General features: G+C 39.9%; 1 protein-coding gene across 1 annotated transcript; it reads left to right on the forward strand.

Moving 5' to 3' along the window:
- Nucleotides 1-1,110: 1,110 nt before the first annotated feature.
- Nucleotides 1,111-20,529, forward strand: LOC137611780 (myb-like protein X). Its single transcript, XM_068339874.1, has 44 exons — nt 1,111-1,171; nt 2,510-2,562; nt 2,711-2,737; nt 2,875-3,099; nt 3,466-3,519; nt 4,771-4,830; nt 4,975-5,004; nt 5,091-5,156; nt 5,601-5,675; nt 6,384-6,488; nt 6,830-6,883; nt 6,966-7,031; nt 7,170-7,232; nt 7,331-7,396; nt 7,538-7,609; nt 7,698-7,751; nt 7,843-7,914; nt 8,406-8,462; nt 8,784-8,855; nt 8,947-9,006; nt 9,168-9,224; nt 9,519-9,587; nt 10,157-10,207; nt 10,297-10,368; nt 10,849-10,908; nt 10,997-11,071; nt 11,148-11,213; nt 11,281-11,349; nt 11,455-11,520; nt 12,140-12,208; nt 12,377-12,439; nt 12,528-12,587; nt 12,891-12,962; nt 13,084-13,146; nt 13,478-13,540; nt 13,616-13,672; nt 14,112-14,183; nt 14,293-14,346; nt 14,676-14,741; nt 15,196-15,273; nt 15,786-15,825; nt 16,168-16,219; nt 16,310-16,724; nt 17,379-20,529. Exons 1-44 carry the CDS (start codon nt 1,111-1,113, stop codon nt 18,984-18,986), a joined length of 4,809 nt encoding a protein of 1,602 aa, XP_068195975.1. The 3' UTR covers nt 18,987-20,529.
- The last annotated feature ends 1,074 nt before the right edge of the window (nt 20,530-21,603 follow it).

Below are 21,603 nucleotides of genomic sequence, written 5' to 3' on the forward strand. Positions count from 1 at the left end.
TATCTATGATGATTATTTAGAGAGAGAGAAAAGGTCAGAAAATATAACCGACTTGCTAGATTAAATGAAAAAAATTATAATTTGAGCCCAATCAAGCGAATTGATTCCTCATCTCTTATTTCACAATGAATCAGAAGCCAGATGATCACTCTGCATTTACGTCTATATATTTATATTTACATATATTTTTATATTTTTATTTATTTTTATATTTATGTTTACCTTTATATTGTTGAAACAACTCCCACCTTATGTCCTTTAATTAGCTTTTGCTGATGTTTGAGAATCTGTTGAGTCAGTTTCATACTAGGAAACGCGTTTCTGTCACTCCCACAGTCTCAGGTAGACTTCAGCGGCCCCGCCCCATTCCCAGGTGAGTCCACGAACACCTCAAAGCTCAGGGGCCTCGCATCCGCGCCCACGGCACGAAACCAGGTGAGATATTTGTCTTTCAGCTCTGTGCGTCCTTTTTGAAATCATTATGGGATAGTGTTTGATGACTGGGGTCTTTTTGGTGACGTTAACTCACCTGGTTGTACAACAGAGGGTCTGTGACAGGTGCGTTTGTTCAAGATGCTTTGTTCGACCTGGAAGTAATGCTGCCTTTGGGTGATGTCGGAAATGTTAACATTACCTCCGGTAAAGGTAAATAACATCAAATGAGAAACTTGAAAACACCACAAATGGACAGAGTATTTGTGAGTTTTGATTAGTAATGAGACGTGTTGATGGAGACTGGACGCCGAATCAACGATTTCTAAATTTTAAAAAAAAATTAATAATACGAACGTTTTATTAAATTTCCTTTAACGATCGAAAGACCTGATTTTCCAGATCTATCTCACATGTAATGTGGTATGATTAGATAAAATAAGATAAGATATGACTTAATTCATGTAAAACGCGATGTATGCAGTATCATACGATTAGTACAAAGCAAAAACAAAGAATAGATAAGGTGAACATGAAACGTTAAAGTCTGCCGCTGACAACTAAAACAAACGAAAACGCTCCATTTATATTTGGGATTTCCGAGCTGCGAGGGGGCTCCCTGAATGCCTCGTGTATGCAGCTGTTCGTGCGGGCGTGGCGCGTGACGTTTCACAGCTGATGTGTTGTTCGTCGGTCCAGACGTCACGTCAAGAGTCCGTGAACGGCCGTCAGAAGTTCGGTAGGTGACACCCTGGTAGTCCGGTAGGTTACCGACCGACAGTCCGGTAGGTTACCGACCGACATCAGGCCGAGCTAGACGGAGAAACTTTTAGTTATTGACAACTTTTCATTCACCGCTCATTAAACACGAAAGTGCATTGTTATCTTTTAGCTAGCGTTAGCTCGCTAAATATTAAAAATAAACAAATAAATAAATATTTATTAAAAAATTATCAATTTATGATAATTAAACAAAACTCACTCACTTTTCTCGCACTGTCGAACAAACAACTTTATTTCCACCAAAGATTTAAATATTTTTGTGCCACTTTCTTTCACACCAGATCACTTTCGTTCAGTTCTCAGGTATAATTAAAAAATCAGGTGTGTTTTAGGGGGTTGGCTCTAATCTAAAGACCTGCATCCATTAAATGATGTTTACAGCTGTAGTCTGGCTTTTGATAATCCTGATTGAATTGGCCTTGTTAGACTAAGAGCCACTCAAGTTTATTTCTACTGTTATGGAAGACAATAACATTTTGTTAAATGGTTGTATTGCATGTTTATAGTTGTGATCTAAGAAGTTGGTGTTTGGCTTTATGAAAGCAAACTGAAACTAGACCTCCAACCGGTTTAATTAACATCTTGACATCCCACCGACAAAGAACTTGAAATGGAATCTCCTGATGGACGTAATAATCAAACACTAAGGAGCTGGAATCTGGAGGTTTTTTCTTATTTAAGTCAAGTAAAAAAGTCACTAAAATAATGGAGTTTTATTGAATTTAGTTGACACACTGAAACCAAGTAGTTAATGTCGGAGTTCAAGAAAAGGGTTAGGGTCAGAGGTCAAAGCAGCTGATCTATGTTAAGTGAACTGGACCTGCTGATGTTTTTGTGTGACAAATGAAGAAATGGAACAATGACGTGAATATCATACATTACATGTTTAAAATATATTTAGAAATGTGTATTTCCATCGGTTTTTTTTTTTTGTCTTTCTTTAATACAGAAGATAATTTCTCTTATTATCAAAAACGTACCTGAAGTAAAACCTGGTGCAGCATTCTGACTGAATGGGAAAGAAAATACAGTTGCTTTTTCGTACCTTTATTTTTATAATTAATTAATAAATTCAGTTAAAACTGCTTGTTTTAAGGATTTTCTCTTTTTGTGTGTTTATTTCTGAATTTTTTTAAAACGACTAAATGATTCAAGCACAAAAATGATTTTATAATATACTTATAATAATGAATTAATCTGGGCCAGTTATTTGAGGAGACCTTCACCCGCTAAGCGGAGCAAACCTGCGTCTGATCCTGTTTAACTAATATCTCGCTTTCTGTCTCTCATACAGGCAAGATGGAGGCAAGTATGATGAGACCAGAAGCCAAAAAGAGACAAAGGCCGGTGAGCACATTTACATCAAAAACACACAACAGAACTAATACACAACAGTCTGAAGATTGCAATCCGTAGAGAAAGTAAAGAAACAGTTTCCTACTGAATCATGTGTAGAGAACCACCTCAGGTCTCATATGTTCTTCTCTGTTTACAGCCTAAACCTCCTCCGAAGCCTCCAGAGGTACCGTAAACCCCACAATGAGCTCTGACATGACATTATTAGATGTTTGATTGTTGACTGAAGTATAAAGTCATCTGGAGGTTTTTATGACTTATTACTGCTGTAAAGGCTGCAGGCTTGATTATACATCATTATAGATGAAAAGAAATGATCCAGAGAAACCGAGTCCTCTGGTGCCTTCACGATCAGACAAACCAGCTCCTCTGGTGCCTTCACGACAACAGAAACCGACTGCTCTGATGCCTTCACGATCAGAGAAACCAGCTGCTCTGGTGCCTTCACGACAAGAGAAACCGACTCCTCTGATGCCTTCACGATCAGAGAAGCCGACTCCTCTGGTGCCTTCACGACCCTCAGATGCTGTAAGTGATCCTTCATGGAGCAGCAACATTTCTCTTTAGCTGATGCTGTTCTTAATGATCTTGTTGATGCAAGTAAATTAGGATGCAGATTTTTCTTTTGCCTGATTTTAACTACCTATTTAATATTAGTATTAAAATGTTTATATCTGCAAACCTCTAATATATCCTCTGACAGCACTGTAAAATCAAAACTAATACGAACCCGCTGTAAAAAGAGAAGAAAGAAAAGGAAAGAAGAAGTTTCTCTTTTTTAAAATCAGGATATAGTTACTGAAGACAAAAGGAGAGCAAAAAAAAAAAAAACAACACTTTAAAGATTTGCAAAGACAGCCAGTGATTTTAAACAGAATTTTGTTTCCTGTTTAGGAGCTGAGCCACACACAGTACCGGATTAAAAACACAGCAGCCACCAACAAAGAGGTAACTGTTCAAGAAAAGGCACATATTACATTTATAGGCTAGATGGAAGTTCATCCTGCATTCACAAACTCTTTGCAAAGGGTTTGAGGGCGCTAATGTCGTATTAGCATCTGCTCCAGGTGTGGCCACATGAAGGCTTTTAGAAACATCGAGGTCGAGTTCTGGACAGAATAGAGAGATGTTTGGAGGTCAAAGGTCAGGAGTGGTTGAAGAGTGAGTTTCCAGCCAGTGTTGAACGTAGCGCCGCTCGCCAGCTGATGTCATGCAGCAACCAGCGGTCGCGTGGCTAACGTCTCCAGTTTCCCGTGTCGTGTCGGATGTGGTTCTCTGTCCGGTTTGGGGACGTCTTCTGAGAGCTGCTGTGTTCAGCAGTGAGTTGTAGAGACGGTAGAAACAAAGCGCTCCACCCACACTGACACACTGACACAGACACACGAACAATGACACTGGAGGCTGTAAATGAGATGTTTACTGAGCTAAAGTATTTATAGAGCAGAGAAGATCTCTTTTCATTGTACAAAGTATGCAGGACATCATTCTTGTGTTTTAGGGGTGATATAATTTTCTTTTCAGCACATTACCTCCCATCAAGGCAACTCCTGCCTGTTCTACTAAGGATTCCTATAATAAATGAATCCTGGATGATCCAACTCTACAGTTATATTCAAACGTATACTTAATGTACGTGTTGGAGATACAGACTTCCCTGTAGATCATTCAGGAAAATGATCTTTAATCCAGCTGCAAAATGAACTGTTGTGTGGTTAAAAAAAAAAAAATTTCCTTACTTGACGTTGCATGTCCCTGTGAAACGTGACTAGTGCACATGGACAAACAACAATGTCAGTGCTGAAAGTGCAGATTGTGCAGCCCTGCCCAAACTCTGTGATACCAGTTCTCAAGGATCTTATCAGCTTTTTCCTTTGACAGAGGAGAAAAAGTCTGACTGCTCTGGTTCCACACAGAACAGCTGCAGCACCTCATTGCCCCAGCACCCTAACCCTAACCCAGAAATGTAATATAATTCCATCTACTACTGGTTATTTGTTATTTTTAAGTTTAGCAGTAATTTCTTTGATTTCATTTTCTTTGACAGGTTCTATTAATTTAGTTATTTCCATATTATTATTATGGGGTTTCAAAACATCATTTATTTATTTATTTATTTTTAGATTCCATATCCTGACACGATACTAAAGATTTTTCCTGTGTGTCTTTTTGTGTCTTTGTTTTGTGCTTGTGTGCATTTAGGAGCCGAAAGCCCCGACTCGATCCAGCCAACACCGTAGCGCGCCAGCTGAGAACACACAGGTACACACACACACACACACACACACACACACACACACACACACACACACACACACACACACACACACACACACACACACACACAATGAGATATGCTGTTCTTATTTGCGTACTTGATGACAGAAACTTTTCCTCTCACATCAGAGCTCCAGGGAAGAAGCAGACTTGAAGCAGGTATTTGACGTTAACCTCCAAGCAGCTCTGAAGTAATTCTGTACAAAAAGTGACATCATCCTCATTTACTTGTGCTCTGTTCGTAGAATAGTCAGACATTTTTTACTGGATTATTTCAGCGGAGCAAAAAAGAGAACTCTCCGTCGTTCACTGTAAGCCCACAGCCTCTCTGAATTGGTGTCTAGACGTGTAACTCTGATGTGTGTGTGTTTCTACCCTCACTGGATGCTGTCACACACCAACTGAAGGGGATGACACTCTTTCAAATCCTGAAACCTTGTTGACTTTTCACGACTTCTGTAAAGATTGTGTTGATTAAGACTCTTAAATTTGTATAGGTGTGAATTTACACACCCAGACCAGTTCTGCTTGTCTGTGAGCTCACCAGAGGCTCGATCTGTCAACAGGGGCTTCAGGAACTTTCTTGAATAGTTTTTGGGTACAACATTTTGATCTTCCTATTTCAGAGGAACTGGACGAAAGTTCCTCTAATCGTTCCTCTTTTCCAGATCCGTTACAACACTTGTTGGGTTGTCTTTCTGCCTGGAATCTGTTTTGCTGCGGGTCTTGAATTTCCATTTTTTTTCCCATCTCAGAGTTATGTGATGGACGATGGTGATGAAGAAGGAAAATCTGATGCCCTGAACAAACAGGCTCCTGGCAGCAAACTGGTGTGTGTGGGATTTTGTGTATTTGTGGGTTACGAGTACATTCTGGTATTTACTCTCTTTAAAATCTGTTTTAAAGACATTTTGAATGGTCATCACATTAAAAGGCAGCTTGAGGGTTCAGACTTTGTTTGATCGGTGAGTTTAAGATGAGGTCAGGGTGGGACTGTGGTTGTTGTGTTGAAGTAAGGGGCAATAAAAAACGCTACAACACTCAGGGTTCCTGTGTGTGTTTTAATGCTGATGGCGACGACATGTGACCTTGATGTTGACAGAGTGCTTTGACCAAAGTAATGAAAGAGTTGCAAAGGTAGAACATTTAGTGTTCTGGTATTTTCTGTGTAGTGGCTGCAGTATTTTACAATGTTTACTTTTTACATGGAATTACTAGTGGTTGTGTGTTTTACATAGTGGTGGGTTCATTAAAAAGTGATTTTGTGAAACTTGAAAGTAGGTTAATATATCTCGTACTAGAGAAGCGCCGTTAGCGATAAACTTTACTGAGGGGTTTATGTCCATGTCAGCTTTTAAAACCTTCAGTTTCCCAATTTCGTACACATCCATTTGTTTTGAATGTATTTATGTAATTGATTCACATTTGTGATTTTTTTATTTAGCAGCGAAGCATCTATGATTTTATATCTTAAGTTTTTTATTATTATTAATTGAAACTTTCATGGATTGAAGATTGTCAATCTGATTTCCTCAAAGGCTAAGGGGGAACTGGGTCCTGACCCCAGCACAGAGAAACCGAGCACAGAAAAGGAACCATCCACAGAGGAGAACAAGCAGGAAAAATATGCAGAACCTAAACAGGTAAGACACAAAACTAACATTAACACTTCGTCCGTGAAAAGGAACAACCATGTAGATACGTCCTTTTCAAAATCAGTTTACGATTGAAATGCACTTCCTTTTAAAAGACACTGGGAAATCCGATATTTTAATATTTAAATGTATAACAATGCACACTTCTGCAGGCAGAAATGGAAAACAGATTGTTCAACATTATTTTTCTGCGAGACCTGTAGACGCACGAGGCAGGAAGTGTAATCTTCAAGATATTCTATTGATGACTGAACCTAATTCTCACATTTAGGAACATCCTTTAACATGAACTCATATAATTTGGGTTTTCTCTCACTGTTTTTTCTCAGGACATAGGAGATCTAATTGCTGGAATTTTCCGGAGGACTCCCAAAGAAAAACCAGTAACGTCAATGCTTCTGATGATTCATTCATCACACTTTGTCCCTCAGTGCCTCATATTCATTATTTATTGTGAATTTTTAGGGCAAAGCAAGCAGCGATCCTGAAGAGGCAGAAGAAGCTGAAGAGAAAAGCTCTGAAAAGTCCCATGTAGGTCATTTTGTGGTTTTGTGTGGCATCTGTAGCATGCAATAGATTTATGGTCTGTCTTATTTAATTTTATGATCACAAACATACCTTTTGATTCGAGCTTCATCGTTATGTCCGACACTGTCCTTTTTACTACAGGAAGCGAGAGGCTTATACTCTAGCAAGTCTAAACATTCCCATAAGTCAACAGATGAGGCAAAGGTCTGTGTCAAAGATGGCTTCATTTTTCATCTCATAAAAATAATAATTATGGAATTTGTTGTATTTGAAATTCCCCTTTTTTCATGTTGGTGTTTCAGGAGAATCTGACTATAAACACTGAACTGTCTGCCAGCAACGACAGTCTGTCTGAAAACAGCAGTAAGGTGAGAATCCTTTGTGTTTGAGAACAGATGAGTCCAATCACACAGACTTATAGATCACCCATCCAAAAAAAAAGCACATTTTCCTGTTCCTGGTCAAAATAAATCCACCTTAGCTGATGTGTGGACGCGCTTCTGCTTCAGGAGAAAGGTGGAATATTTGGTGGGATGTTCAGGAAATCTCCCAAACCAGCAGAAGCGGCTCAGAGTGACAAGGTGAGGAAAAACCTTCCAGTGTGAGAACTTCAGTCCAGCAGTCAGGTGATCCCATTGAACCAGTTTGTTTGTGTTTTACAACCAACAGTCTGCACGGGAAAATCTATCAGGCAGTAACGATAATCTGTCTGAGAACTCAAAGGTGAGTTCAGAAATGTTCGTCTGTGAACTGAGTGGATTCACTGAGTGGTCGTGGGACTGACTGTGTGATTTAATCGTCTTTGTGTTGCCAGGAGAAAGGAGGATTTTTTGGTGGGATCATGCGAAAGTCTCCCAAGATACAAAAAGAGGAAGAATCTGACAAGGTAAAAATGTGTTCCTCACATTTCATACATCCAGTTATCAGTGTGGTGTATCAGTGTTAAACAGTGTTTATGTTTACACTGATTACACTGTTCATACCAACACACATAACTCTGCCACGAAATGAAGGGTCTGCCGGATAACGTTGTAGTTTTTGAATTTCCACAGTCTTTTATGTATTAACTATCTCATTCCACATACTTGTTTATATTGTACATATCTCTTTATTTTGTATTTTAGTGTTAGTGTTGGTTTTCTGTGTGTTGAATCTGATTTTTGCTCTTTGCACTCTGCATTTCATTTTTGTGCACCAATCCCGTCTTTTGCAGTTTTTTTTAAATGAACCGAATTGAATAAAAAGTAGAAAGTGTATAAAAGTTGTGTGTGTAAAGAAAGGGAGCAGAAAATCAAACCACTCAGGCTTTATTTGATGGATTTCTGTCATTTTATCAAACCATGTTGTAACTGTTGATCTTTGTTTACTGGTAAACAGCTGCTGCAAACAGACCCACCAGACGGAGCTGAGCCTCCTGAGAACGCCCCCAGTAAAGTATGGATCATCTACACCTCCAATAATAACCCATCTTAAGTCTATTTTGTTTCTACTTCCTGTTTTAATTCGGTCATTGTGAATGATTATAAAAGCATGGTTTTTTTGCAGCCTTTTGGTCACAGGTGCACATTATTTATTATTTGCATCTTTTCAGTCAGTCTGACATGAAGAACGGTAAATCTGGAGCAATAAAATGACTTCCGTTGCTGTTTTAGCACAGTCAAAACACGGAAGCAATTTTATCCAAATGCAAACAGTAACTAAAGCAAACAAATGATTTTTTTCTTTTATAAAGTTTGGTTTTCCTTTAATCAACAGGAGAAAGGAGGCATTTTCAGCGGTATGTTTAAGAAATCTCCCAAACTGTCCGAGGCCCCCAGACTGGAGGAGGTAAAGCATTTCTGAACAAACTGCCACTCACCTGCAGTCACATTGAATATTCACGTTTTGACATGATGAGTAACGTGTTTGTCATGTGGAGGGCGCCGCGTCGCTGCAGAAAGAGCTGTCTGCCAGCACCGACAGCCTGACGGAGAACAAGGTGAGTCCACCTCCCGCCCTGTGGCAGCGACACATGACTCATCGCTTCTGGCTTGATAAAACAGTGCAAAAAAAACAAAAAAACAGATCGTCATATTTTTTATTTTATAATTAAAAAAAAAAAAGTATTCAGATCCCTTGAATGTGTTCTCTGCGCTTTAGGAGAAAGGCAGCTTGTTTGGTGGACTCCTCAGGAAGACTCCCAAAGCGCCTGGAGAGGTACAACGGCTGCTTTTCACAATGCTAACACACTATGATAACACACAATGATGACACACAATGCTAAAACACTGTGATAACACACAATAGCTGAAGGAGCTACTTAGGGAACATCCAGCTGACTCATTATTCAGACAGGCTACCTGCTTCAGTGTGAATCTCGTGTAGAAAAAAAAGCATGAGCATGTGAGCATGACAAAATAAAATAGACCCAACATGATACATGGAAGTCAGTAATCTAGGAAACGTCAGACAGAAATTTTTGTCTTGTGAACATGCTGGAATGTGTTTCAGGAGAATCCGTCAGCGCTGAAGGATCCGTCAGACAGCAATGAAAATCTCTCTAAAGCTTCCAACACCAAGGTCAGTTTCTTACACGTCACTCGAGTTTTTGCAAATACTGTACCTTTATTTAAAATCGATGGAGGGTTTTTAGAAGAACAAATATTTTTGAATTATTACTCATTACCTTGATCAATTTTCCATAAACCAGTGAGACTGGATTGCTTTTCTGCTGACCAGTTCATTTCCTGAAGTCTCACCCCAGGCAAAAAAAAAAAAAAGAGAGCAGGATCCTCCTGTTTGCTCACGATAGATAGAAGATTATTGTCTTTTCTTCTTTTCACTTTCCAGATGAAAACATCCAGCTTTAGAGTTACATATAATTCATTTCAGTCTCTGACTACATCACACTGAAACAACAATGAACTTAATGCAGGCTATTTTTTTGGGACCGTTCATAGAATCAAAACCATGTTGCCAGAATGTCTAGCAAAGTAGACACAGGCCTTCTAGGTTGCTGGTTTTAATCCCAGAAGTCAATATCACTTCACACAAATGTAAAACTTTCTAGACAGATATTACTTATTCAGATTGGTGGAGTTTTGTGTCATGTCTGTGATCCAAGAGTCTGTGTTGTCGTCTGTTCTCAGGAGAAACCAGGCACTGAGCTCTCAGGCAGCACTGAAGCTCTGGACACCAAAGTGAGTTGTTTTAACTTGCTTTAAGAATAAATCTGAAAAATTACGTAACCTTAAGAAAGGGAATTCATTGTTTGAATCTTTATGTTCAGGAGAAAGGAGGAATATTTAGTGGATTATTCAAGAAGACTCCCAAACTTGAAGAACCTTCTGGATCTGAAGAGGTACAACTGCTGTTTCCAGCAAAATCACATCTGATTTTACTTTTAAGTCACTCTCAGATGTCTTTGGCAATAATATTTAATTTCTGAGAAACCAATTAGTTTTCAGATTGAGTGGGAAAAGAAGGAATATCAGCTTTTTTTAACAGCTGTTTTGCATAATCTGTATTTATTTGTAAAGGTTTCTCTATATTGTGCATTTTAAACATTTTTGCTCTTGTAAAACACACTTTACTAAAGATTTGACTCATGGATCTGGTGGTTGTTTCTGTATTTCCGCCACAATAATGCGTAGAAGTCAGTGAAATATTTTCTACAAGCTGTTATTATTTGGAATTTTTGATTTTAATTTTAATCAGGATTATTCAGTAAAAGGATAGTGTCAATGAAATTAATCACAACCTTTGATTAGTGAGAGGACGGAAACTATTTCCTCAGTTTTCCAGTTTATCATTTTCCTCTGACCACCACTTCCATCAACAGGAAGAATCACCCGATGACGGTCTCTCAAGGAGCAACGAAAACATATCCGAGAACAAAGAGGTCAGTGAGTTTCCTTCACAATGAGTTTTAAAATAAAAAACACTCATTCAGAAACACTAGAGTGCATGTTTCTTGTTCATCCCATCAGGAGAAAGGTGGAGGGTTCTTCAGCGGACTCCTGAAGAAGACTCCTAAAGCATCTGGAGAGAAGACAGAGATACAGGTGGGTGAACGTTTCCTGGGTGTGAACTGAGTTGGTTTGCAGGTGGTTTAATTTGATTAATTTGTTCTTTTTTCAGGACAACGAGGCTCAGAAAGAGTTGGCGAGCAGCGCTGACGACCTGTCTGAGAATAACACCACTAAGGTGAGCAGAATGCAGCACAAACAGACTAGTTTCTTTACTGTTATTCAATGAAAACTTTATTTTTCAGGAGAAAAACATTTTTAGCAATATGTTTAAGAAACCACAGAAACCAGCAGAGAGCGCTGCAGCAGACAAGGTACTGCTTTTACTTCTATTTAATTTATTTGATTAAATCGGGTTTTAAATCATCTGTATTGCTTGATGGAGATAATATTTGTTTTTTTTTCCTGTTTGAATTCAGGAGCAGTTGATGCCCAGTGAGAATCTGTCTCGTAGCTGTGAGAATCTGTCAAACGCACCTTTGAAGGTACTTAAAGAATACTTGATCTCGATTTTCTGCCTCGTGGCTTCTGGAGTGAAGCATTTGTGATTGTTGTAGCTGAGGGGTCCAAACCCCGCCATCTGCAGCCCTACGGGGCCACAAGCCAGTGATAATTGTAGGTCGGGTCCATGCCTGGATCAATTTGACTGTTGAAAATGTCAAGAAAGACGTTAAACTCAACCAGATAAAAATGCATAATTTCCTGTTTGTCTCCATCATAACATTCTGTTTTAGAAATTTTCTTAACAAATGTTACGATTTCATCAAAGAACTTGGTGTAACTTCTGAACTTTGGGAGTAAGCGAAGCTCATCTGACATTTTTTTGGACAACAAGGTTAAGTTTTTAACCCCTTATTTATTAGGCAGTTAGTTTGTGTAGAGTTTTAGGAACAAAATCAGAATCAGTTCCCACCAGACTGGAGAAGAAGCAGAGGAATTCCAAACCACAAAGTACGGATTTTAAACATTAAGTTGTTGTGTTTCTTAAAAACCAATGAATTTAGGCTGTGTGTGCAAAAGATGAAGATCGATTCAGCTCGACTGTCAGCTGATCGACTGTCGTTCTAGTTCCTGTCACATTGTAACACACAACTGTCCTTTTAGGAGAAGAAGGGAGGAGGTCTGGGTGGAATCTTCAAAAGATCAGCCAGCATCGAAAACATGTTTGAGGAGGTCAGTGTGGTCACACCGCTGGAGATCACACGTGACAATCACAATTGTTCTGACTTCTTTTACACTCAGCATGAACAGATAGAGATCATATTATTATTATTATTATTATGTGAACACAACGGCCTAAATTAAACCGTGAATAATCGTCTTTGACCTCCTATTCATCAGCAGAAAGGTGGGTTGTTCAGCGGGTTGAAGAAGAAAACTAAAACGTCTGATCCTGAGGCTGATGTGAGTGTGTGAGCTGTTGTCGTGTGTGTTGTTTACTGTACTTGTTGTTTACTGTACTTGTTGTTTACTGTACTTGTTGTTTTCTCAGGACAAAGACGACTGGAAGGAGCTGACAGGAAGTGTGGACAGTTTGCCAGAGAGCACAAAGGTGTGAAGAGCCTGTTAGGAACACGTAGCAGCGTTTACTTAAAAACAAGGCTGAACACGCCGACGCTGTCGTTTCATTGTTGTATCAGAAACGTCTGCTGGAGGTTTTACTTTCTTAAAGGCCAGGAAAACTATTTTTAATGGCATGATTAAGAATAAATCAGCAAAGAAGGCTTCAACAGTGAAAGCAAGGAGTCATATAAGGATTCTAGTTTCTACTAAAACACAAGACAAAAAGAACAAGAAAACTGAGCAAGGTGCTCCTATGATTATCAAGTATTGATTAGACTTTGGTCTGTTTCAGGAGAAGAAAGGAGGTCTGACGGGGATCTTCAAAAAGTCTCCCAAACCGGCTCCACGTTCAGTCGCTACCACGGTGACTACATTAACTCATTTTTTTTGTGTTGTCTGTGGTTTGGTTAGCTGCACTGTGGTTGTTGTAAAAGCTCACTTTGGCCTTCATCACATCCAACCAAAGCGTGTGTGTTGTTCTCCAGGATCCTCTCCAGGACACGATGGAACTGTCCTCCAGCTGGGACAGCCTCGTAGAACCTGGACAGGTGAGGGGCGCTGGAAGCAGTCAGGAGTGTTAGTGTGTGACCTCAGTACTGGTGTTGACGGCCAGAATAACGAACAATACAGAAAGACAGGATACACACACAAAACACACAGCGGTACTTAAATAAATCAAACCAAGTTTTGTTCCTCTTGAATCTCCATCAACAGTTCTATAAAAGTAGATTTTTGAGTGCAGGTTTGTACTGTAATTTACATTTTTATTATCTTTTCAATGAATGAGCAGGTTTTTGACCCTGCGTTGAGCTCTTTTGTATGTTTCAGCTTCCCCACAGGCTTCACATGTGATGATTTAAATTTTTTTTTAACTTATAGGGTGGTGTCGGTGAACTATCAGCCAGTAATGAGAATCTTTCTGAAGGAGCAGCCAACACAAAGGTGAGTCGTCTACAGTCTGGTAGAGTCGTGTGCAGTTTGTCTCCATCCTTTATATCATGCTTTTTTGTTTTGCAGGAGAAAAAAGGAGGATTTGGACTTTTCAGGAGGACTCCTAAATCAACTGATCAACAGGTGTGGACACCATCAGGACTGAAAAGCATCAAGACTATTGATCATTATTAATTAGAGGAAGTAGCAGTAACTTTAATACAATTCTGATGTGTATGGAAACGGCATAGACAGCATGTTGATCTCCTGAGTTTTTTTAAAAATTGTAACAAAGAAATAAATATACATTTAAATTATTTTAAATCATTCATTGATAAAATAATAAGGATTGTGCATCAGAAGTCACAATTTATTCTCAAAATGTTTGTTCAAAAGGCACTGAGACGTAAAGATTGAAGTGAATTATCTCTGTGGTGGCATAAAGATAGTGTTCGTAAAAAGTCATTAATCAAGCGTTATTGTTGTGTGATCCGTTAATGATTAGTGATGTCACATAATAAGTTCTCTGTTCAGTTGAACCATCTCTACCTGAAAGTCTGCTGTTCTCTGTTTGCTGCTACAGGAAAGTAAAGACACTGAGGGCTCAGAAGGAGGCGGTCTGAAACGTAAAAGAACCATCAAGAAGAAAACACGAGTGGGTTGTTTCTCTACAGAAACAGAGAGACATGACACACAGGACACAAACTATGATGTTAAGATAACTCAACCTTCTTCCTACATTTTCTTCTTGCTTGGTTTCTTAGGTCGTGTCTTTCCGAGTCAAGAAAACCCCAACACCCAAGTTTGATGTGACCCTGGTACGTACTGATGTGTCACTGAGCTTCATTCATTAATTCTGACAGTTCATTTTTGTGGGTCTTAAACTTGTTACAGACATCAGCATGCTTAATATGTGCCTTTTTAAAAAATAATAAATTTGATTGTTTAAATGTGGCTTAATGTTAAATAAATAGCATGCCTGGCCTCTAATTATTGCAAAACAACATATATTAAACTGAAATGTGTTCACTGACACCGGACACAGCGGTGCTCTCTGAGCCCTAACTCAAACTGTAAGAATGATTGAACCTCTTTTATTACATTCTGTTCCTTTTACTTTATATTTCTTTATTTCTGACCTCCACAGGGTTCAGACAAGATGCCGGCTATTGAGGAGGAGGCTGTTGAGATGCGGGATCTGAACAAATCACAGGTCAACATCACGATGTTCTTAATACAAACAGACAAAAGTAGTGAGATAGAGAGATTTACAAATCTGGTCTCATCAAAACTCCAACTGGATGTGAATCTAAATGAACAGTTGGTTTGATGTGTTCCATTTGTGATAGGATCGATCCAGTTCACAACGACAAGACGGAATCTAATCTGTGTAAATAAATACGTGTGATGGAACAAAGGAAGATGAAGATGCGTTTGTCATGCATACATAGGAGAGGAATAAGATTCCAGAATCATTTAAATGTTTGTTTGATCCGATTGTTTGTAAAGATCACGAAACAAATTGAGCGTCATCCATTGTGGATTTCGGTTTATCAGTAAATACAAGAGACGGAACCTTTTTCTGCCCATCAGCTGAACATCAGGACTGATTTTGATGCTCTGACAGACGTGGAGGCTTGAACTTGATGCTTCTGTTTGATTTCCAGGAGAGTTCAGAGGAGCTGCTGGTCCAACCTGTTGAGATGGCAGCGTACCCGACGGAACACGACCCCGCTGAACCTGAGGTGTGTGTGACCCGTTCTGCTCCATTTCTCTGTTTAGAAACGAACCAAAATGAAGTGATGTGGACAGATGCTGATGAGGCTCTTTTAGTGTCAGCAGGATCATGAGGAGAATCCTATTTCCTTCACTTACAGCATTTTTACTGCTTTTAAAATTTTGCAAAACATTCTTTGCAAAATGTAAAATCTAAGACACCTTCTGGGTTTTGATTTACGTCGACCTGCATGTTGGAGTGCAGATCAGCTGCCTGGTGTGTGTCTGAAGAAACGGAAGGGTCAGGATGCAACAGGAGCATCTGTGGGATGTATCAGATTAAATCCTTCACAGGTGGATTAATTCAGTTTAAAACCTCCTAAAATCATCTTACAGATCATGTGAGGTTGATTTGCTTTCCTTCACACCACACACCATGAGAACGACGAACACCGTTATGCTGTCTCTGGTTAGTCAGGTGTGGAAACTGTTTTTCTCTACATACCAAACAAATAACACAGATTGTGTTTTTATGTTACAGGAAACCGATGAGCTGATGGAATGGTGGAATACAGTCAAAGGTTTGTATTATTGTTTGTCTGAACCAAATAGACTTTTCTCTTTTTAAAACTCTTTTTTATATCAAATGAAAGGAAATAAATCTGAGGTTTTGAAGCTCATCCAGACGATACCAAGTGTGTGCAAAGTAGTAATGAATGTATACTTTTCAAAATGTAAAATCTAACGTCTGGGGTTTTTTTTTAGGTAATATATAATTCCACATGTGCTCCCTTAGTTTGGATGTCTTCAGTATCAATTTACAATGTAGAGAAAAATCTATCAATCAGTCTGCAGTATTGGTTTATTGATCTGGGGGTCCTCTTTCCACTCAACATATAATATTTTATAATTTTGTCGTCCAGGTTGGGCAGAATGGAACGAGACGTCCAATTTCCACGAGGATGAAGAAGAAATGTGAGAATAGATTCTTTTCTTTTAGGCAGCCAAAGAGAAATTAAAATAGTTGTTTTTGTAATATGTTATTATTATTTCATATTTTTGCAGGGCGATGGAGCAGGCTGCCGACAGAGTGTACATGGCAGCACGGCTGTTTGTGCGTCTGTTCAACCAGCGGGGGGCGTCCTTGCAGCATCGTATCCTGGAGCTTTTAGCTCTGGCGGACGCTTCAGATCAGTTCCACAAGAAAACGGTGTCAGCGGCTGTGGGCGGAGGGGTGGCCAGCGTGGCGGGCAGCTTGGCGACAATCACCGGTCTCATCCTGGCGCCGTTCACCTTCGGTGCGTCCATCATCGTGACGGCCGTGGGTATCGGCGTGGCCACGGCGGGCAGCATCACCTCAGCCACAGCCAATATCACAGACACGGTTCACTCCAACATGGACCGCAAGAAGCTGGAGAAGATGATCCAGGGCTACCAGGATGAAATCAAAGTCATCAGAGAGTGTATGGAGTTTGTGCAGGTGAGGAAACGTCCCAAATCATGAAATAGCTACGGTGGAAACGTTGTATTATAGAAATACATCACAGTTACAAGATCATAAACTAGATATAAATGAAGATTTTAAAAAATCTGTGAATTATCTTTCATATTTATTCAGTTTATTTTTTAGCTTTGATTATGAAATGCAAGAAAATGGCTAATGAATGCCCACCCCAAGGTGTTTCATTTCTTATGTAGAAAACACCATGTTGTTTTCTTTGATGGACAAATAGCTGTTCATAAAAGTCATCAGTGACAAAAGTGACTGACGTCAGGTTTAGAAATGTCACTGGCAAAAGGATTTCTAATGAATAAAAGTTGAGCTTTTGTCCAAATGTAGACGTAACTCATTAGGAAAGAGATGCTATTAATCTACCATCCCTCTCTCTGCATATCAATCCTTCTGCTGTCACCACCCAAACCAGCATCTACTTTTATCAATCCCCACATCACTCCCAATAATCTATATATAACAACTTGAATGGGTAGTGATGAGGTTGGAGCCTAGATGCCAAACGCTTGGTATCTAGGCTTGTCTCAGTAGACTACGTGACTGACCAAGTGCTGTTTTCTAGCCAAACAGACACCTATTGAATCATTTTCACCCACCTGTGTCGTCTCTGTGTGTCTCTAGGCGGGTATGGACACCCTAGAGGAGTGGGACTTTGAGAAATACTCCCAAAGCGCTACCAAAAAGGCTCTTAACCACAACCTCAAGCATGTGATGAAGGAAGGAGGCCGCGCTGGAAAAGCCCTGATGATCAACACCGATAAGCTCATCAGCACAGTGCAGATTCTAGGGGCCGCCGGAGGGGCCGCCAAAGCCGCCCAGGCCATCAGCGTCACCACGGGGGTCATGTCGGCCCTCTTCCTGGCCCTCGATGTTTTCTTTCTCGCCAAAGATTCCCACGAGCTTCGCAAAGGTGCCAAAACTAAGTTTGCCACCAAGATCAGGGATGTATGTAAGGAGCTCCAGGACGGCCTCCTGGAGTTAAACAAGGTGAAGACGCAGCTGCAGAAGACCATGGACGGCATCGAGGTGGAGGAGTACGAGGAGATCGAGGAGGTGGAGGTGGAAGTCGACCATGACTTTGAGTCTGATCCGGAGAAGCTGGCGGAGCTGGAACAGGAGCTGGACCTCATGGAGGAGAAACTAGACAAGAAGGTTGAGGAGGAGCAGAAGAAGAACAAAGAAGAGACGGAGAAGCAAAATCTAAAGAATAAAGAGGAAAACGAAGGGAAGAGCTTGGAAGAAACCAAAGAGCCGAAAGATAAGAAGAATGAGGAGAAAAAAGGGGATGACAAGAAATCAGAGAAGAAGGGAGAAGGCAAAAGCAAGCATGATTCAAAATTAGAGAAGGATAAGGAGCAGAAAGATAATCCAATCAAAGCGGCCAAAGAAGAGGATTTAAAAGAACAATCTGACAAAAACAGGAAGAAGGAAAAAGAATCTGAGAATCGCGCTACTGCTGGAAAAGAAGAGAATCAGAGCAAGAAAGACATTCCAAAAGAAAGTGGAGCAAAAACCAAGACGGATGAGAAGGAAAGAGAGTGGAATAAAAGCGGGAAGGAACCCGAGGAAATAAAGACCAGATCAAGTAAATCAAAGCTGGAGGAGTGGAGGGGAAACCTTCACTCTGAGAAGACTGAGAAGGAAAGCAGGAGAGAGGGTGAAGGAGTGACGAATAAGGAGGAAAAGGTGGGGAGTGGTCCTATTTGGAGGCACAGCAGCAGCAGTAGTGACAAAGAAAAGCCCCCCAGGAGCGAAAGAGAGAGCAAGCACGGAAGCAGAGGAGTAGATGAGGAGAGAGAGAGCCACCGACACCGGACGGCGAGCTGGAGGAGAACCGAGGAGGGCGGCGACGAACGGAGAGAATCCACGAGGAAGACGAGCAGGGAGGATCACGGGAGGCAAACCACGGGGATGGAGCGGCACGAGGCGTCGTGGGTGAGGGAGCGTTCGGAGAGGGAGACGGGAGGCAGGACGGACGAATCCGAGAGGAAGAGGAGTCACCACGGGAGGGGGGCGGCCCCCCAGGACGACCCGACGCAGATGAGGGACGAGAGAGGAGGGCCCAGGAGGGAGAGCACCAGGAGCCCGCCGGAGGAGAGGGGGAAGAGCGACAGAGACGTGAGGGCAAACGATGGAGACCTGGATTATCATCATCATCATCATCATCATCACAGTCGCGGGTCTAGAAGGCAATCCAGGAAGCTGCTGGAAGAGGGATTAAATATTTAGTTCGGAAGGTGTTACCTTACCGCTATTATCCCTTTACAGACTAACAATAACATCATAGTGACGACTAAAGGGATTTTTATATTCTCAGTTAACACAACATGTGTGTGTGTGTGTGTGTGCGTGTGTGTGTGCGCGCGTGTGTGTCGGAAAAGTTTCTGCTTCAGCGGAATTATTTTTCTGTTTCCTCAATGACCTGCACAGATGGAAACAAAAGATTAGGTAAGGAAAAATACCCGACTATGAATAAAAGGTGTTGCAAAATTTGCTCAGGAATGTGGAGGGACGTCTGAACCAGTAGGACACGTGATGATGATGATGATGATGATGATGATGAAGCAGACAATGAAGCTGACCCTCACTCTGTGTGTAAAGCAGGACAGTCTTGTCGTTTGTGCTCAAAAGTTGAAGCAACTTTTGCCGAGTCGAGACAGTTTTTCCACAAACAAGGAGAGGGCACACCTCCACCACAGACTCACATCCGTTTCGTCAGATTCAACCCTGATCCAAATTCTAGTCCTCCAAAAAAAGCTGTTTACATGATGGTTAAAGAACATAAAAAGTATAGTAATATAGCAAAATGTGATGGTTCATGTCCGAATGTTCCACCACGGGTCATGAAAGTCCATCTTCTCCTTTAGTCCATTCTCAGATTATTCCCATCGACCGACATTCAACAAGATCTTCAGGTAGTTTTTATTAATCAAAGTGTTTCTAACATAAAGGAAAATACTTTTTATTAGATTTTAATTTTTTAAATTTGATTCCTATTTTTAAAAGGTTCAAGGACTAATTTTTTGATTCTAACGCCTCAGGTTGGAACACGTGTTCATTTTCTTTTTATTTGACTAAAGTTATTCCCTCCCAGCTGGCATGACCTGGATTACAGCTGCCAGCAGCATTTAAGTGCACTCTAGTTTGTTATTAAAGGTTGTCAGTGTGTGTATGTTCAGTAAATATGTGTGGAAATTTTTCACCATCATGGGAAACTTTTTATTTCCTAGATTAATTATGTTTTTGGTTGCTGGAAAATGCTTTGAATATTACAGGAAGTAGGTAACTGACTCAGACTCATTTTTTGTAGTTCGGGGCTGAATCTCCATTTGCTTTTATAAGTAGAATTTTACTATTTCTAAATAAATCCTGCTAATTAATGTCACATAGAGAGGCTGCTAGTAGTGTGTGAACACTTTATGACAGTGACTAGTGGTAATAACATGTGATTGATGTGTTAATTTAACGCATGTGAACATGGTGGGGTTTTTTTAAATGCTGGGAAACGGAGGAACATCCTTGAGATTAAATCAGATTTTAGTTCTGTAATGTAATCTGTCACAGTTTTCTCTTGGTGAACTTGAATCAGGTGTTTGCTTCCTCATGTTTTGTGTCTCGGGTTTTATGTAACGGCTTCCAAGTGTCTGAAATACTATACAAGGTACACGCAGTTCTCTGTCATATGTTGTTTGTTGTATGTTTACTATGTGATTTTAAGTGGAAAAATATTTTCTATGGTGCTGGTTAACTTTTGAATAAATAAATTATTAGATACGTGAATGTTCTCTTTTCTTCTAAACAAGAAAACATTTTAAGTTCACAATTATATCTTTATATCTACCGATCTAATTTGTGAACAAGGGTGAAATCACGAAATGGAATTTTCACTCCTCTAACTGGAAATCTGGTCATAAACTGGCGTTCCCCTAGAGTGTCCCCTGCCTTTCTTCCGTGCGTCCGCTGGAATCTACTCCAGCAACTCACTTGTGATCTGCGTTTGCAGAAACAGCGATTAAAAAATAAGTTTCTAAAAAATGATGAAGAATGCAGACACCACCCGAAAGATCTTAATCCAGATTAACATGAAATTCTACTGATGCTTTCTAGCCCCACGCCCCATTGTCTGACAAAATGTTGTGGAAATCTGCAACCTTATTCAAACCGAGCGTAAAGCGCACAGCCGAACAAACAAAAAGGTGCAGAGCTGGAAACTCCTCACCTGATGTGAAAAAATCCGGAAACATTGGAACCAGAATTAGACTAGGATTACATTTGTGTTTTAATTATTTGATTAATTTTTTATTTTTTTTTAATGGTGTCATCTCAGGGGAAAGAATGAATTCAATGAACCTTTTAGCTCAAGTTCAGCAGCCCTGTTGATTTTGCTGCTTCTGATGTGTCAGTCACACACTCCCTCGAAACTCATGACAGCGATGGCATTGTGTGTGTGATAGACTTTACATTTTATTATAATCTCTGTGTGACAGCCCTAACAACCACACCTTAATACGCCACGCCTGACAGGCAGATTGATGATCTGACAAAGTGAAATACCGATTCATTTGTGCTTGATTTTATTTTCGTGTTTTTCAGATAATCAGAGAAAAATACACATTTTATGCATATAAAAAGATCTTAGTTCGTTTATTTCAACTCTTAAAAAGTAGGAACAAAAAGAGCCTTATTTATATTATATATATATATATATATATATATATATATATATATATATATATATATATATATAAAATCAATTGACATATTTAGATCAAGAATTGTAAGTATGAGTGTATATTTTATAAATCTAATGTCTTTCTCTGGTTTGCAACCATCAATTGTGTTTCTT

The sequence above is a fragment of the Antennarius striatus genome, chromosome 18 (assembly GCF_040054535.1).
Source record: "Antennarius striatus isolate MH-2024 chromosome 18, ASM4005453v1, whole genome shotgun sequence".
Lineage (NCBI taxonomy): Eukaryota > Metazoa > Chordata > Actinopteri > Lophiiformes > Antennariidae > Antennarius > Antennarius striatus.

Bases quoted from the DNA above. Each gene is read 5' to 3' on its own strand.
- LOC137611780 (XM_068339874.1), top strand. From the start codon at position 1,111: ATGTGTTGTTCGTCGGTCCAGACGTCACGTCAAGAGTCCGTGAACGGC. The intron at 2,563-2,710 runs GTGAGCACATTT...CTCTGTTTACAG, and splicing joins CCAAAAAGAGACAAAGGCCG to CCTAAACCTCCTCCGAAGCC. The intron at 11,214-11,280 runs GTGAGCAGAATG...TTTATTTTTCAG, and splicing joins CTGAGAATAACACCACTAAG to GAGAAAAACATTTTTAGCAA.